Source organism: Quercus lobata, chromosome 2, assembly GCF_001633185.2.
Source record: "Quercus lobata isolate SW786 chromosome 2, ValleyOak3.0 Primary Assembly, whole genome shotgun sequence".
NCBI classification, from domain to species: Eukaryota; Viridiplantae; Streptophyta; class Magnoliopsida; order Fagales; family Fagaceae; genus Quercus; species Quercus lobata.
The window spans coordinates 60,764,539-60,783,374 of NC_044905.1; the positions used below are offsets into that span (position 1 = coordinate 60,764,539).

An 18,836-nucleotide genomic window follows, 5' to 3' on the forward strand; every position below is an offset into this window, starting at 1 on the left:
GGGCCGGCGTACTACGTACTAAACGAAACAATAGGAGCACTGGCGAATTTTGTGTTTCAATGAAAATTTAGCTTTTACCCAAAAAAGAAAATTTAGCTTTACAAAAAAAAATATAAATAAATAAAAATAAAAATTTTGCTTGATTAAAAAAATAAAAAATTTGTAACCAAACCTAACTAAGTCAACAAATAAAATAAAAAGCAAAAGAACCCCTAGAAGTACTGGTGGTGTTTCTAATGCCTGTATTGATGGGTGGCTTGTGAAGTTGTTGACATGTAATGGGTTGTGTTACAGTGTTAGTGTTAGTAGACGTGTCACTCTATAGCCAAAAGGGTGTCACTCTATATGTTTATTCAGTCAATACAATATATACATACAATTCACTACTCATTCATGACAACACATGGAGCAATTGTTGAAAATTTTCAACCAAGATCCTCAAACCAAAAAAGCAAAGGAATTAGAACATCCAGAGAACAAAAGGGGGTGAAAACTAAAAACAATTTACCAAACTCTCAAATATCACTAGTAGAGATATTTATTTTAAAAAATAGTAGGTAGACATAACACAACTGATGAGAAACTAGCCATGAGAATGAGAGGAAGAGGCCACAAGTTCCTACAATGTCAAGAATAGTCGTGTTTGTGTGAGGAAGGTGAATTACACCTCTTCATTACACATATTTGGGTAACAATGCCACTAACACAATATATAGGGCATATATGCAAGTGTGTATATATATTTGGTATATGAGAGTATTAATGTATTGGGTTTTAATGGGTCAAACCAATACATTTGCAACCGAAAAATGTCTAATATTAACGTGCGGAGAGCATTATCCATTATTGGGTTCAACGGATTCCAAGCAAAATACATTCCAACTATTCATGATTTAATTAGATACACATAGATGACTATAGATAATGGGCTTAGTTATGCATCTCGTTTACTTTGAGTTAATCCATGTATCTTCTAAATCCAGAAAAGATGACAATGTGTTAAGATCCATAGCTTCATTTGGCAGAAAAGGATTAGTAGCCCTCCAACTCTCAGGCTTCCCTTCATCCATTAAATCTTTAAGCTTGGCATCGCATCCAGAAACTGGCAAATCCAACACAATGTCACGTACATTGATTTCATTGGTTTGGTGGCAAATTGAATCTTGCACATTCGATCTCAAAAGGTAATTTGTATCTGAATCTATCAGGAAGTCAGAGATATTATTCTCCGGCTGAACTGAAGGAAATAAGTTTTCACTATTCCCATAAGGAACTATATTTTCATTGAAAATTTTATTATTATTTGGTTGCCATGGGAGGATAACCTTTGTGCACCGCACTGCTTTTGGTCGAATCACAGGGTGAGCAACTGGTTTTATTCCTAGATTGGAGTCTGATGTCAACTTTCCTATCCTTCCGATGGATTTTAATATTCTACTACTTTGTTCATGAATCTTGTCACTTTGCACCCTCTTGCTTAAAATGGTGTTCCAGTAATTCTTTATCTCATTGTCAGTTCGTCCTGGTAATCTCCGAGCAATGAGTGACCAACTGCAACACTCGTTACACAACGTTTAGTTTGTAAGTACATTAATTTATCACTTTATAATGTGACATTTGGGAGGAGGGAGGTAAATTTTTCCCAGACCCAAAGGAAAAAAAGACCATATAATCTATGCAAATTCTTTATAGTTTCACTGATTGACACTTCATAAAAATATTCATGGTTCAAATATCTCATCCACCTTTATAACTATCAAAATTTATAATTAAAAAAAATCTTGCATGCAAAATGAGTCTCTTTCACTTGTTTATGATTTGCACAATTGTGGATTTTATAAATTTTTTCTCAAAATTAAATTTACTGTTACTTTTGTTGATCTTTTATTTGATACTTGTTAAACTTATCACTATATATTATCAAATTTGCAATTAATAGCAATGTGTAAGGCGTTTTTATCATTTCATCGTAAAATTATTATAATAAAAAAAATCATAAAATTATTGTTATGAAAAAAAGGGTGTTGTTTATCATATAATAATAATAATAATAATGTATTTAGTTTTCTTTTTAATCTAAAATATATTTTGGTTTGCTCAGAAGAAGTTAATAAAAACCTTATACAATATTATATATAAAGATCACTGTTATGCATATAACGTTTTGAACAATTTAGTCAACCTATCATCTAAGTTGTGGAAAAAATTATCTCTTTAATATTGTTGAGGTGGTAAGTTGAAATTGGTGAAACATTAGTTTACATGAGCTTGTTGCTAACATTGTTTTAATCACAACATGTCATTATATACTAATGACAACATGTTACTAGGGCAGGTTGGGTAAAAAGGGTTATTTAACTTCTTCTTTTCTTTCTTTTTTTTCCGAAAAGTTATTTCACTAATCGTATTATGAATAAGGTTGTAGTTCCTAAGTAAAAAATAGGGTTGTAAATCAATCAAAATCTTAGTGGACCTCTAAATATATGTCATCAGTTTTGTGAACACATTAACTCAACACTTTGATGCATTTTCACTTTCCATGCAAATTAACTCTTGGAAATCAAAATAAAAAACACTTGGAAATTCTTGAAGAGTGAGTATGACTACATCGAATCCAATAATAATATATCATTTTTTTAATAGTAAAAGCAGTGCTATTTGATTTTTTAAATACCTTATTTCTTATAGCTAACTAAAAATTAGAAGGAAACGGCAAATTCATTAGGAGAGATCACTGTATTAATTACTATAAAGTTTTCTGAATAGACATAATTTAACCATGTTCTTTGCATTTCTCATGTTTAAAATCATATTTCCCCATTCATTCTTGAAGTGTGAGTGTGACCACATTAAATCCAATAATAATATATAATTTTTTTTTTAATAGTAAAAGCAATGCTATTTGATTTTTTAATACCTCATTTCTTATAGCTAACAAAAACTTAGAAGGAAACAGTGGATTCAATGGGAGAGATCCCTGTATCAATTATTGGACTATAAAATTTTTTGAATTGACATCATTTAACCATGTTCTTAGCATTTCTCATGTTTAAAATCATATTCCCTCATTCATTCAGGAAGATTCAGTTAAGTATGCTTGGTTTCAATTCGCATGCAACATATCGGCATCTAGATTTTCTCAAAATAAATAATTATAAATGTTTGGGCCTTAAAAGATAGACATTGACATATAGAAAAAATGTTTGGACCTTTAGTTTAGTAGTATGTATTCATCAAATTACATATTTCATTCTTCAAATTAATCTTGACTTAATTAATATTAAATAGAATTATTTAATTTATAATATTTTTATGAATAACTTATTTAATCTATATTTAAATATAAAAACCGTTATTTAGATTTATGGCCTCAAGTCTAATATTATATTGAGCCGGCTCCAGAGGAGGAGAAGAAGAAGATTTCCCATACCTGTTACCAAGAAGCTTATGTAGTTTGATAATGAGATCTTCTTCATCCTCAGAAAAGTTGCCTCTCTTGATATCTGGCCTTAGATAATTCAACCAACGAAGCCGACAACTCTTCCCACATCGCCGCAGCCCTACAAAATAAGAAGTGTCAGTGTGAATAATTGACAAAAGAGAACCACTTTGAGAGAAGAGAGAATATATATAGTGCAATATATATTGTTAGAAGTTAGAAGTTAGAAGTTAGAACCAGCTCTTTGAGGCAGGTCTGTCCATTTCCCTTCGCCATGGATTTTAATGTAGTTTTTAAGGATCTTATCTTCCCATGCAGACCATGCTCCTCTGATTACACCTTTCGCACTGCATGGCCTCCTTTCCATTTCTGCTCTCTCACAGCACTTTTTTTTTCTCTCTCTCTTTTAGGCTTTTGCTTCCACTACTCTCCCACTCTACTAGGAGCTCCAAACCTTCTTAATTATATAAATGTGCAAGTGCAAGTGCAACAGAAGCTTGACACGACTGATTTTATTAATTTATTTATATATATTAATTATAATAATATTATATTCAGCAAAAAAAAAAAAAAATGAAATTATTATTATTATTATAATCATGGCTGTAGCTATCACGTTTTCACACCGTTTAGCAACAAGTTCCAATATTTCCTGATATTCATATATAGGGACCACCTATATATGAGTCTACATTCATCTTTTTATTTTTTTATGAATAATTGATAAGACTAATTCTAGTACCATTCCTTTTATATAAACTATACACTTTTTTTTCTATCACTTAACGTTTGTCCGGTGGAGAGCCACGTTGGGGCCGGGGGCCATAGCCCCCCTAGCTTTTTGAAAATTTCAGTTACAACCTTAATAAAATGATAAATTATAACTAAATTGTATGTAAATTCAATTTTTGCCCCCTCTAGAATTTGAGGAGGAAAAAATGGTACAAAAAGAAGAAAAAAAAATCTAGTCCATTCATTTGCTCAATGGCTCCTCAATATTTTTGGGGGGTAAATCAGCCCCTCAAATCCAAACACCAAAAATATCTATAACAAATCCGAAAACTTGAAATTTATTAGTTGAAGACAATCAGTTATGTTACTTGAAAAAAAATAAAAATAAAAATCCTGGATAAAATGAAAAAAATCCCTTCTCGACACTTCAATGACTCAACAATCAGCTTTGTTGTTGTCATCCGCTCCAACCTCCAGTAAATCTCTCTTCCCTTTTCTCTCTGTTTTGCTTTGTTATCTGCTGAGATCTCCCCCGTTTAGTAAAGTCTCTCTATTTTGTTGAAGCAGTGTTTAATTTGTTAGTGCTTGTCGATGACGCCATTGCGTCAGTTCATGTTTGATTAGTGACTTATGGCTGGTACCTTTTTCTAATATTTTATATTATATATTTTTGATTGAACATTTTATGTTATATTTTTGATTGATAACAATGGTTTCTGTTTATATTCATTGATCCCCTCTTAAAATATGTTTATATTTGACAAAGTAGTATGTGTAATTTTGCTCAAAAAAAAGAAAAAAAGAAAAGTAGTACGTGAGAGATGGTACGTCTATAATATTTTTACAATATTTTCACAATAAATTATAGTAGTTATTTGTTATTAATTCAAATTTGAACCTAACACTAAGATTATTTTTTTGCCCCAACAATAACAACCAGTAACAACTAACTTACCACTTATGATTTGTTGTAAAAATATTGTGAACATATCATTTCTCATTGTTTAATTATGTATAAAACAAAGAATGATGCACTTGTGTCCAGTGGCCAGCTCCATTAAACACAAGCCGTTCCCTAAAACAAATAGGCTATTATAAAATTTAATTCAAGATCAATTATAAGTAGTTTTCGTACCATAAAAAAACTGAGAACACAACTTTATTGAATTAAAGCTAACTTATGATTTTTTTTTAACTTAAGAATCTATTGTTATATTTAACTTGGTCCCTCTAAAAAATATTTCTGACTCTGTCACTGCGTTTGTCAAATAGGCAATTGCGACAAGAATTGTATTTTATTAGGCAATATCATTTATCACTGTCTAATATTTCTGAAGAACATTTAACCCAAGTACTCCCTCTATTTAATATTCGGTTGTACTTTATAATGATTGTACCCTGTGTTGATCATTAATTATTGTCCAATTTCTCTACAACCTTCGATCATTCTTATCTAACTCAAGCACTGTCCTTTTAAGAGTAAAGCTAGATACATAAGTTTGGCACAACTCACCCTATCTTTAATTATTGCAAAATTAAAGAATGCCAAATCATGTATCCTTAACATTACTATTCTTTTAATCTTGAAATTTTAGGCTCTGTTTGGATTAAAAAATCTATAACTCTTTATTTATTACTCAAATATCATTACTCTTCACTAACCACTCATTTCTCATCATTTAAAATATTTCAAAAATCATAGGACCTTTTTTGTCACTTTAACCCGGTCTTGATTTTCAATAAAAAAAACCCCAAAACGCGGGCCCCATTGTCTGACTGTGGAAGTAATGTGTGTGATAACTGTGGTAGGTGTTTTGTTTAATTGGGTCATTAGAGTCGGTAGCACAGTATTGGCACATGGAGTCTGAAAACTGAGGTGACATTTTTTGACCGTGGGCCTCAATACTAGCTGAAAAATGCCATCGTTACTCATGTTTCTGTTTTCAGAAACTCCAAAAAGTTGTTCCCGAAGTCGCTCTCTCATCACTCAAAATCCAAAGATTTGAGTGATGGGTATATCACTGAGTTAGGACGTCCAAACAAGCATGGGCCTGTGGGGTCCACTGATTTTGGGTTATGGGTGATGGGATTTTGGGTTATGGGTGAAGGAAATCAAGAAATCGAACAACCCCATTGACTAGAATCTCAACATACGGAAAGCTGTTGAAAAGCATTATTTTGCCTGAAAACTTCTTTATTTGACAACCATGCAACAAGGCTACAAGCACTACTATTTTATTTATCTATTTTTTTTATAGAATACAAGCACTACTTTTTTTTTTTCTTTAATGGAATACAAGCACTACTATTTTTGTCAAGAGAACATGTGAATCAGTAGTGGTGACACACAGAATATTTTTTAGAGTTGTAATTAAGAAACTTAAATTAAACAAAATTTAATAAAGAGATAACTTGAATATATTAACGTTACAAAAAAAAGAAGTATTACAAGTTTTTTCTACTAACAAAGAGAAATTTTTTTTTTTTTGATTGATAGAGATAAAATGAGAATTGAGAATGCTAAGATGAGAGCAATAAAGTAAAAGAATTAAAATAATAATAGAGAAGAGAAAGAAAAATCGATGATATTTGATGTAACTACGAGCTGAATCATTAAGAAAAGCAAAATTATTGTAACTGTAAAGCCAAAAAGAGCATAATTACTAGCACTACCGAGGAAAACTCATGAACTACAATATTATTCTTGAGTCCCCTTTCATGGAAAAATGAAATTAGAAATTATTTATATGTAATAGGTTGAAAGAGTTACAAATTTGAATTTTTATTTTTGAAAGGGGTTTTTTGTTGAATAATTTGTTAACTCATTTTTGTTTGGTTTATTTTTTTATTATTATTTTTTTAATGTTATTTGTGGCTTTTTTTTTTTTGTTATTTAAGGGTTTTTTTTTTTTTTTTTTGGACGGGGGTTGAAGGGGTTAAGGATTATGTTTGTGGGGACAAAATTATTTTTTGAGTAATGCTACATCTACAACATTTTTAAAACAAATCTTATGCAATAATTTGCGATTAGTGGGTTAAAAACTGATGTCAATATTGATCCAAAATTAGAATTAGTAACCGCTTTCCGCTTAATATATAAGATTTATTGTGAAATTATTGTAAAAATGTTGTGAATGTAATACCATTCTTATTTTTATTGAACCAAAATTCTTATTATTTTCAAGTTAGGGTAGTCAATATTTTTATCAGAGTGGTCCAAACAGATTAATTTAGTATATATATATAATTGTAAATTTTTTTTAAAAATAATTTTTTAGGTATGCTTTATACTTCTTTTTAGTAATATATAAAAAATATTACAATATTACAAATATTTATATATTAATATATAATGTTTAAAACAATACTTTTAAAAAATGAATTTTTTTTCTAAATAACAATAAATATTAAAAAATTTAGTTAATTGTCACGTTTCAAAACAATGTTGAAAATTAGCATCTCGAGTATCTAAAACTCGAGTTTTTAAGTCTCGATTTGTAAATGGATTAGTTGAAAGTGGGAAAAAATCAAGCTGAAAATTGAGTTTTAAAGACTCGATTTGCATAAATTGAATAAAAACGCCGTTATAGGGCTATAAAACGTCACTATAGGGCTTAAAAACGCCACTATAGGACTCCCTAAACCTGTACTTAACAAATTTTTTTTTGCAGGAAAACACCGCTATAGGACTTTAAAACATCACTGTAAGGCTTAAAAACGCCACTATAGGTGAAATTTTTTTTGCATAAAACTCGAGTTTTAAAGACTTGAGATCTATGTGGCATTTTCAAATTCGCAAAGCGAGTCTTTTGGACTCGAGTTCTAATATGGATCTCGAGTTTCTAAAATTCAAGATGCTAGTTTCCTTTATTGTTTCAAACGTTGTCTAACTAACTATGTACAATTCTTTTGCACAATTATTTTGCACATTACCTCTTAAAAACTTATACACAGAAATACAGATACTTTAGCAATGATATTTAAAGCTTCAAACGAAAAAAAAAAAAATAATAATAATAATAATAAAGAAAAAATAAAGATCTACTTTTTTTTTTTTTTTGAGAAAGTAATAAAGGCTTTGAAATTCGGAGGATTCTGGCATTTTACCCCTAATTTTGAAAAAAATTAGCAACATGCCCCTGTTTGCAAACTATATAGGAGCGTGCCCCTGTTTCGATACTCGATTATCCTAAAATCAAGTTCAATTAAATGCTCGATTTGTAGAAAATCGAGTTATGTCCGATCAAACTTAAAAAAAAATATAAAAAAAAAAATTTCCACGGAACTCGAGTTTCAGGAAATCGAGTTCCATGCAAAAAAAAAAATTTATAAGTGTGATTGCTCTATATTCAGGGAGCCCTATAGTGGCGTTTTTAAGCTCTATAGTAACGTTTTAAAGCACTATAGCGGCGTTTTCATGCAATTTTTTTTAAAAGTGTGATTGGCCCATATTCAGGTTGCCCTATAGTGGCGTTTTTAATCCCTATAGTGACGTTTTAAGACCCTATAGCGGCGTTTTTCTACAAAATTTTTTTATAAGTGTAATCGCTTTGTTCTGGTGCCCTATAGTGATTTTTTTAGGCCCTATAGTGACGTTTTTAAGCCCTATAGTGACGTTTTAGAGCCCTATAGCGGCGTTTTCCTGCAAAAAAATTTTATTAGTCCCCCTAAGGGGCCCTATAGTGGCGTTTTTAAGCCCTATAGTGACGTTTTAAAGCCCTATAGCGGCGTTTTGGAACTCGATTTCCTTAAAATCGAGTTCCATGCTTTTTTTTTTTTTTTTTTTAGTTTTATTTGAAATAACTCGATTTTCTACGAATCGAGTATTTTAATGAAACTCGATTTTAAGGTAATCGAGTATCGAAACAGGGGCATATACCTATATAGTTTCGAAAAAGGGACATATTGCTAAATTTTTTAAAAATTAAGGGCAAAAGGCTAGAATCTCCTTGAAATTCGAACCAGAACGTGTTGTCCAACCCGGTTAACTAAAAACCACCTATTAGGATGGATCTTTTAACTCAACACCAGCCCGCTTTGCACAAAAAATCCAATGAAACTGCCCGAATTTGAAAACTATGACCGGGTCTCATGGTTCAGGCCAAAGCTTTAAAAAATAAAAAAGGACGACTTCGTCAATTCATCTCCGATTAAACTTAAGTTGTTTTGCCATTTTGTGCCATTTTTTTGCCTTTTTATCTCTCCTTCTCAATCCCAAATTTGAAATCGCAATCCTAATTGGTAAATCCACATAAAATAAAATAAAATAAAATAAAAATCACAAACCTTTTCTTCTTCTTCCTTTGCGTTTTCCTTCTTCGGCCACCAGTCACAAGTATGCAAAAGCCAAGATTTTATTTTATTTTTTTATTTTTTTTTTCAATGAGTTGTTTACCACTATGGCATTGATAGGCACTACTCTTTCCCTATGTGAAAAAGTTGGACATGCAGCTACATCTTTACCTTTCAGGTTTCTAATTTTTTTAAAGATTTTTTTATTTGATTGCTTCATTTATTGGTATAGTCTACTACTTGTGATTCGCTCCTTTCTTAGGCAGCATACTACAAACCCACCAATTTGTATCATGTTGTTTTGACGTCACCAATATCAAAGAGTTTCTCATTCCCTTTCCATGCTTTCCTTCTTTTCCTTCTTCTCCCTTTTCTTCTCTTTCTTAGATTCTGTTTTGATAGACCAAGAATGTTTTGACCCCTTAGATAAATTAACCAATTAATTAGTTAAATGAATTAATTAAGTCAATTAACATGCAATAAGCGTGATAGCACAAACAAATTTTGACATGGTGATTTGTTTATGAATGGGGAAAACCATTGAGGCAAAACCCTACCGGGTGAATTTAAGGTCACCACTTCCGAGAATCTACTATTATCAAAACAAACAGTTACAAGTAAAGGAACCCTAGTACCTTATTCCAACTTACAGTTGAACCCTTACCCCAATACACAATTGGACTTGTAATGTAGTGACAATCTCTCCTTTTAATGCACAGCTCCAAGTACGTGACTAACCAATCGATGCATGGATCCCAGTACGTGACTGACACACCAACTTGAGAAGAATGTTGGCTGCAAAGTTCTTCAGTTCATCCATACAATGAAGATCAAGAAGCTCTTTGACCACAAAACCCTACAGCGTAAAAACGCAACAGCTTCTTCAAGAGAAAGATGAACTAGGGCATATGTCTCCGGTCACAGTATGCTTGAGTAAAACCTCTGCATTCACTTGCATCATTTGAGATGGTCTTTAAAATAATCCTTATATATCTAGGGTTGTGAGAAAAGAATACTTAAACACATAGCATGGATATACGTGAAAAACAAATCTGAAAACTGATTTTTGTAATTCTCGATAGATACAGCTGTCAAGCTTATTTGTCAAGCTTCACATTTTAAATCTCTATAGATGCATCTGCCGAGCTTTAAAGAACAGCACTTCTTCACTTGATTCTTGGATAGATTTGCATGGCTTCAATACTTGGACTTGAACTCTTGTTCCTTGAAGTATTAAACACATCCCAAATCTACCCAATTACTAAAGTGCATTTTGTCAAAGGATTAGCCAATTACAAATGACATATGTTCTTAACATGATCCACATATGTCCTAACATGTTTTTTCCTTCTCCGTTTTACTTTGGAGTTATATACAGCACTAGAACATCAAATTTAAAATTGTATCATGTTAACGGGTGCCTTCAGGGTAATTGTTAATAAATTATATTAGAAAGGTTTTGACATCACTTTTATAAATAATATAAAAAGTTGTTAACAAAATTAATTGTTTTATCATTTATCATAAAATATTTCTAAAAATAGTTCCTAAACTAATGCCCTTAGGGCATTTTTTAACATTTCCCTAAATTTATTTATTGCTTCTATACTGTCAATCCAATTGTAGATTAAAAAAATACATAAAATATTGTATAAAAAGTGTACAATATTATGTACATTTGTATAAAAATGTATAATGCTATAGGCATTTATTTAGTTTATAATGTAAATCTTATCTTGATAGTATAATGTAAATAAATAATTTTCCTTTTTATTATCATTATTTTGTTTAACAATTGATCAGTTGAAGCTCCAAGATTTCTTCCCAAAGGGTTCATTAAGAAACTTAAGTTAAAAAAAATTTAATGAAAAGAGAATTTAAATATATCTAGTTATTGACGAAAAAAAAAAGCACGCAAATATGTGAAATTGTACAATTTCCTTCTACAAGTTTTCATATTTTAAAATCCTTACATGATAATTCGTTATGAGTTGCCATTAGCTATTGTCAATGTAGATAAGTGTAACCATTTTATTTTGTTAAGTTTATATAACATTTTTTTATTTTTATGCAGTTGTCATTATCTATTTATCATTGTTTTTATAGAAATATTTTAAACTAAATGACAAAACTCAACCCACAGGCATTAAACTAATTATTAACTCAAAGAGCTACATCCATCCATACATATATAAATAATACACTATGTATGTAGGTAACCAATCAAATGCTAGAACAATCACTAACTTTACTTTCTTTCTTTTTTAAATCACTAACTTTATAACAAAATGTTATTATAACATGATAATAATACACACATGTAACAAACCCTCTATATTTACTAATTATTAAATTATATAAATTTATATTATTTTTACATTATACACGCACAAATTCACACAAATAACATTATAGCAAAAAATAAATAAATAAATAATGCACATAATCAATATCAGACACGCACTTACACAAATAATATAGAAATTTATAATAAAAAGAGAACTCACAAACACTCACTCTTTACTCTCTTAGAGTTTGAGATATTGAAGTTAGATAGAAAAAAGAGATTCATTAGAGAGAGATTTGTGATCTATATTGTTAGTTGGTTTTGGGATAGGCTGATTTGTATTGTATCAAAGTGTGCAAGATCTAAGTTAGGGTATGCAAAATTATTTTTAAAGGTAAAATATATATTTATTTATCAAGTCAGGGGTTCATTTGAATCCCCTAAAGAACAAATAACACTGCAATTGATAATATTGCATTGAATTTTGAAACACTATAATGAAAGTTGTGATATGAAAAATAAATTTGAAAGATGGCATTTATATTTATTTTAGTCAATTTTTCTATTTGTACTAATTTAATATATTTATTTATATTTTAAATAATTATTAAATTAACTATGACGTCATTAAGGTTCTATCTCAAGGTCCGACCTCAAAAACCTTGAACCTTTTCATTTGAAAATTCGATGAAAGGCTCAGGTTTCAAAACCATACTTCAATCCAGCCATGAGATAGATTTTATATTTTAGGGAAAAAAGGAAATTGAAAAGACATTAGTGTGGTAACGGGCAAGGGTTTTTGATGTTTTTTTTTTTTTTTTTTTTTTTTTTAAAGATTTCAACCTATAATGTCCACTCCTGATGATAGCTCTTTATTATCAAATCAAGACATTAATCGGTTTTTAGTGTATGCAGGGATTGAATCCCAGATCCCTTATTTAATCATCAGAGATTTTACTAGATGAGCTAACTAGACATACGTTAGTAAAACCTTTTTTCAAATATACTTTTCAACAGACTCTCTATTCTATTTAAATATTATTTCTTCATTCTTTCTTTAATATTTAAATTTTTTGGAGATATTTTTTTAATGAGAAGTATTATATTCACAACATTTTCACAACAATTTCACAACAAATCCTATGTGGTACTGGTTCTAATTTGAACCCATCACTAAAATTATTATTTTTTCTCAACAATAATAGCCAATATTAACTTGTTATTTAAGATTTATTGTAAAAGAATAGTGAAAATATTACGGTAACATTTCTCAATTTTATTTTTTCTTCTCTCTTCATTTTTTTTTTCCATCCATACATTTGTTCTTTTTTCTCCTCCACACACTTGTCCCCTTTATCTTCATTTTTGCTTTTCATTCTCTACCTCTTGGTCTACCTCTATCTCCAGGTGTCTCCCTATTTCACTTGGACTAAAAACACTAAAACATGCCACTCATCTTCTCATCACATAGAGGGGAAATCACCACTATGCCCCACTAAGGGAGGGAAAAATAGTCTTTGTCCTCTGTCCTTTATCTCAGGATATTGTGGGTCAGATTCTTTTTTTTTTTTTTTTTTAAATTGTTTTGATTTTAATAGTTTTATGAGAAAGACTGTGTTTTGTGATTAGATTGCGTTTTTGCATTTTGTTCATATTGTGTTTGGTGTCTTTGTAGTAGTTGAGGTTGAGATAAATGCTAAAATTTAATTTACTGTACTAAAATTTTTATTCGGATTTATTCAAATGAGGATTATTTTAAGTGAGAAAAATGGTTTAGAGTTGCTACAATGCTCTCTTCTTCAAGAGAGCTACTATAGCAATTCTAAAAAAAAATTGGAAAATTTTACCTTTTAGAGAGGCTGTTGGAGTTGATTTTTTGGGTTTGCTCTCCAAAAAATGACTTTTGGAAATGCTCTAATAAGGTGGGTTTGAGTTATCTCAACTGGTAAAGTCTCTGATGGTTGAATAAGAGATTTGTGGTTCAATCTCTACCTACACCAAAAACCGATTAGTGTCTTGGTCTGATGATAAAGAGTTATCATTAGGAGTGGACACCATTAGTTAAAACTCTCTCAAAAAAATAAATGCTCTAATAAGAAAGAAAAAATTCATCATCAAATAGAGACAAAATTGGAAAAAGTTGCCAAAATTAAGCCTAATGCCAACTTTGCAAAAAAATTGGAAAAACTTGCCCAAATTAAGCCTAGGGGCGTTCGCATTAGTCCGTTTAAATTTTTTTGTCTATTTTAGCATAAAAACCTACTTTTTCTCACCAAAATTTTTTAAAAACATTCACATTAGTCAATCTATTTTACAATCTATTCTATTTAAATAATAATATTTCTTTAATTTTTTGTTATTATTTTGTCTTTTTCGTTTATCCTTATCTTTCTATCTTTTTATTTTTTATTTTATCCTCTTATCTCTCAAATCAAATGATCTGGAGCCTTCCCCCCCCCCCCCTCACTCTCTCTCTCTCTCTCTGTTGGTTTGTTTGTGTGGGTGTGTTTATGTGTCTCTGTGTTGGTTCGTCTGTGTAGGTGTGTTTATGTGTATCAGAGGAAGAAGAAGATGTTGAGGGAGAGTAGAAGTCTGAGTTGGTTTTGCAAACAGAGAAGAAAAAGAAAAAAAGGATCGGAATTGTGAAATTAATAAAATATTAAGATGCAAAGCTACAGTAACTGTGCGTGCCAAAAGTGAGACTGTTGGGCCTAACCTCACTTGGGTTCATAACTTACTTGTAAAGTGGGCTTAGGATTTCCTACTTTGGGTCGTTCTCGGCACAAAGACTCAACGTAGTTTCTCCTCTCTCTCTTTCTCTCTCTCTCTCTCTCTAAATCACTCTTTTTCTCAACTCTCTATTTTTTGAGAACCTTTCAACAACCTTTTTCCCTTTCCATCTCCTCATATTTATAGCTCTAGATTAGTGGAGAGACCATGATTACAACCATAGTTAGTGTAATTGGGGGTCCAATATTATCAGTTGTAAGTGGGTGGTTAGGTGGGGGTGGAATGTGGCGAATGTGGCCTTGGAACGTGGTTCCAACTCAAGCAGGAATGCTCGACAGTGATATTTCCTGGGAACTGCCAGGCATGCTATAATGTGTTCGGGCATTAGTCTTTCATTATTATTCGGGAACGTTTTGTCAAGCAATGATCAGGTGATGAAACTTGGGCTTGTAGTTTGTGCGGGTTGTGTAGAAAGAGATTGGGGATGTGGGCCATGCTACTGGACCTGAATCCAAGGCCTAACTGGATCTGGGTACCACGGTGCCATACATTAACCCCCCCTTGATTCATGCCAGGCTACCGGTAAGAATCAAGGAACTTAAAAAGGCATTCACGTGTGGGGGGATTAACAGGTAGAGACTTAGGCAGTTACGAAAACCCATTAATGCGCTCTCAAAAGACATGCTGTTTCGGGGCGCTAGGTTCAGTTGTCATTATTACCTGATGGTTAGTGAATCGAGGCGGCGCGCATGTCGATTATAACTGGCATCTGTAGAGTTTTTTCGTTAATCATGCCTCATTATTGCTGATTAAATGTCTCTATGTCCTCTTTGGCCTCTATAAATAGTTCATCACAAAACATTCTTTCATTTTTCTCACTCCCCACTTCCTGAGTTTACTCTCTGTCGAGCATTCATCTATGCGCTTACTCACCAGTCTAGAGACCCTTTCTTCCTTGGAGCCCAAAGTAAGTTTTCTACCTCCTCCTTTTACTTTAACTTCTTTCTTCGAGTTTCTTCCTTTAGTATTAGACCTTAAAATGGGTTTTGCCTTTCTTCTGGACACTGCGGCGTCTTTAGCAACATTTAGGCAAAAGTTTGATATCTCCAATGATGTGGAAGTGGCGTACTGCCACCAGAGCAAAATTGCTCTCCACAAAGGGCGAGGTACTGCTTTCTTCCCCTTAATGGCGATTTTAGAGGGTAGGGTTAGGTTTCCTGTGGACCCTCTCTTAGTCAACACACTTAGGTATTATGGGCTGTGCCCCGACCAACTCCCCCCCAATTTTTATCGGGTAGTTAGTTATGTTAGTAGGTTGAACCATACATTTGATTTACAATTGGACTACCATGATATAAACACATGTACAGTCTTTGTAAGAATAAGAACGCCAACTATTACTTAAAAGTTAGAGATACACGGGTACGGCTAATATCATGCCTACCTGTCTCAAATAGGAATTCAGCTGGAGAGTTCGTCCGGGTGTGTGGCAATTGGTTTATCGGAGAAGTCCCTTGCCCCTTCTCATGACGTGAAGTGGGTTCGTACTGATCTCTACCTTAATTGTCTTTCTACTTGTGGTAGTTTTATCTATTTGAAGACTAACATTGTATCTCATCTTCTTGTATGAATATATATATATATATATCCTTTTTTTAGAGGGTAAATTGTTTGTCCCGGATGTCAGGACAGTCCACGTCAGGGACTTGAATTTTGTACTCTGGTCTGAGATATACGTTCATTGGGACGGGCAGCTCCAAACATCACATCTAATTCTCAGAGTGGAACCGGTCTATTCCACTTGGTAGTCCTTCAAACAAGCGCTTTTGGTTGACAACCCCCTTTTGTCATACATTGACGTTCGGCACACAAATTTTCTTCCGCCGAGATTTACAGTTGGAGAAGCTCGGGAATTGGGTAGGCGATACACTTGCTCGGACGAACTTGCACCGTTGCGGGACGAGTCGGCGGAGCGAGTGTCCCAGCATCTCCGAAAGCTTGCCCACGCACCTGTCCAAGAAGAAGCTCCCATCCAAGAGGAACCCGCACAGCCTGAAGAACCCGCTGAACCCGAGGCTCTCGTAGAGGAAGCTGAGCAATTTGTCGTTGATATAACCGACCTTTCAAATACCGAACCTTACCTTAGTGAAGATATGGTGACCCGGAAGGCTATGACCATAGACTGTTTCATGCCCGGTACGAGGCAAGCCGCACAACAGCCACCCCCTCAAAGCCAAGGTCAAGTGCCTCCCCCTCCCCCCACCTCCACCCCAAACTGGACAAGTCCAAAAGAGGCAAAGAGTTGTCGAGCAAACGACTACTGGTCTGAGAGATACAGTAACCTAGACTCCTCCCCGGCCATCTGATGGCATTGTTATTCAAGAGCTGCAAATCCGGACAAGCGTAGCATCCTCCTCCTAAGCCGCGCAGGTGTGGCAGCCTAAGTTTCTGCTGGACGGCAAGCCACTTCCCGCAAGTGCTTATGTGCGGGTCTAGGAAAAAGGTTAAGGGGACCGTATTGCTAGAGTCTGGCACAGGGCCTCTTTCTGCCTGAGGACGTGCACGCCTTCGAAGAAGGGTTGGAGGAGTCTATGGGGCGAAGGCTGCAGTGGCATACTATTGCAGTAACCTTTCATCTACCAATTCTATAATAACCCTTACACATTCATTATTTTTCATTTACCTTTCAATTCATTACAGTACTAATTTTCATTGTTTCGTTAGGCTGCTCAATTGGCCCACATCCTTGACGGTCGTGTAAAAGAACTTGCCGATGATGCTGATCGGGAGAAGGCTGCAAGGGAGACAATTGTTAAAACAGCTAAGTAGAAAGTAAAGGTGGCTGATATTGCCGAGAAAAAGGCTGCTGCTATGGAGAAGGCTAGGGCAATGGTGGAGAAAAGGTCTGCGAAACTCTTGACAAAGCAAAACGAGACGGACCTTAAGCTAGCCAAGGCAGTAAGTTTGAACACTACTCAAGCCAAGGAACTTGCTGACCTAAGAGCGACTTCGGAAGCTTACGAGGAAAAGTGGTATAATGAAGGGTTCGCAGATGTTGAGAATTCCGCGAAGCCAGTTATGAATCTGGCTCGGAAGTTAGGCTTTAAGGCTGGATGGTTTGCCTCTTTGCAAGTTTTGGGGGTCTTCGAAGATTCTCCTCTGAGAGATCCCGGTCAAATACCCTTCCTAAGCTCAACTCCAGCCATGCAGAACTCCCTGGTGCCCATCAACGAAGAGGAAATAGCGAGCATAAGGGAGCTGGTGGAACAAATCGATACTCATGTGGAGTTAGATGAAACGGAAGCCACCAATATCCCCCGTGCTCGTGATTAGCCCGTTGGGGATCTGCTTTCTCCCGTGGCCAACCAGCAGCAGATCGGAGCAGCCGACCAGACCGGACACGCCATTCTAGCAACTTGATTGCCGAACCGACTCCTTATTGCTTTTATTTATTTTTATTGTTTTTTAATGTTATCTCTTTTCTAGTCAATTTGCCTATGTCACTAGGTTGTGGTAACTAAACAATTGCTTTATTTCTCTATTAACTTTATCTGGATGATGATTTATTTTCCATATGTTTGCTTTGATCATATTTGTGAATGCTTAGCTATCGCTTTGTTCTATGTTGTTGCCTCCTCGTCTTTTTTTTTTTTTAAATTTTTTATTGTTACCACTTTTCTCCTTGCATGTATGGCCATGGATGATTTGTAAGCTAGAATAAATCAAGCCCTCAAATATTGGGTGTTTTACTCAACACCTATTTTCCTTCTTGAGAAGATGAACGACAAGCTTCCATTTCCGCGAGAAGTAAATTTCTGTCCTTAGGATTTTTTTTTTTAGCATAAGGTTTCCACTTGCTCGGTGATGTTGATCGAATTGAGAATGAGGTTTCTGTCCTTAAGATCTTTTAACATAAGGTTTCCACCTGCTCGGTAATACTGATTGAACCGAGAATGAGGTTTCTGTCCTTAGGATTTTTTTAGTATAAGGTTTCCACCTGCTCGGTGACGTTGATTGAACCAAGAATAAGGTTTTTGTCCTTAGGATTGTTTTTAGTATAAGATTTCCACCTGCTCGGTGATGTTGATCGAACCGAGAATGAGGTTTCTGTCCTTAAGATCTTTTAACATAAGATTTCCACCTGCTCGGTGATACTGATCGAACCGAGAATGAGGTTTCTGTCCTTAGGATTTTTTTAATATAAGGTTTCCACTTGCTCGGTGATGTTAATTGAACCGAGAATGAGGTTTCTGTCATTAGGATTATTTTTAGTATAAAGTTTCCACCTGCTCGATGATTTTGATCAAACCGAGAATGAGATTTCTGTCCTTAGGATTTTTTTTAACATAAGGTTTC

The 18,836-nt window shown here is 33.6% G+C and overlaps 1 protein-coding gene across 1 annotated transcript; it reads right to left on the reverse strand.

The window, feature by feature from the left end:
* Positions 1-947: 947 nt before the first annotated feature.
* LOC115967770 (transcription repressor MYB6-like) lies at positions 948-3,806 on the reverse strand. The gene is made up of 3 exons (XM_031086914.1): positions 3,677-3,806; positions 3,431-3,560; positions 948-1,551 (listed from the first exon to the last, which is right to left on the reverse strand). Exons 1-3 carry the CDS (start codon positions 3,804-3,806, stop codon positions 948-950), a joined length of 864 nt encoding a protein of 287 aa, XP_030942774.1.
* Positions 3,807-18,836: the final 15,030 nt, after the last annotated feature.

Bases quoted from the DNA above. Each gene is read 5' to 3' on its own strand.
- LOC115967770 (XM_031086914.1), bottom strand. From the start codon at position 3,806: ATGGAAAGGAGGCCATGCAGTGCGAAAGGTGTAATCAGAGGAGCATGG. The intron at 3,561-3,676 runs GTTCTAACTTCT...CTTATTTTGTAG, and splicing joins AGACCTGCCTCAAAGAGCTG to GGCTGCGGCGATGTGGGAAG. The intron at 1,552-3,430 runs GTATGGGAAATC...CGAGTGTTGCAG, and splicing joins CATAAGCTTCTTGGTAACAG to TTGGTCACTCATTGCTCGGA.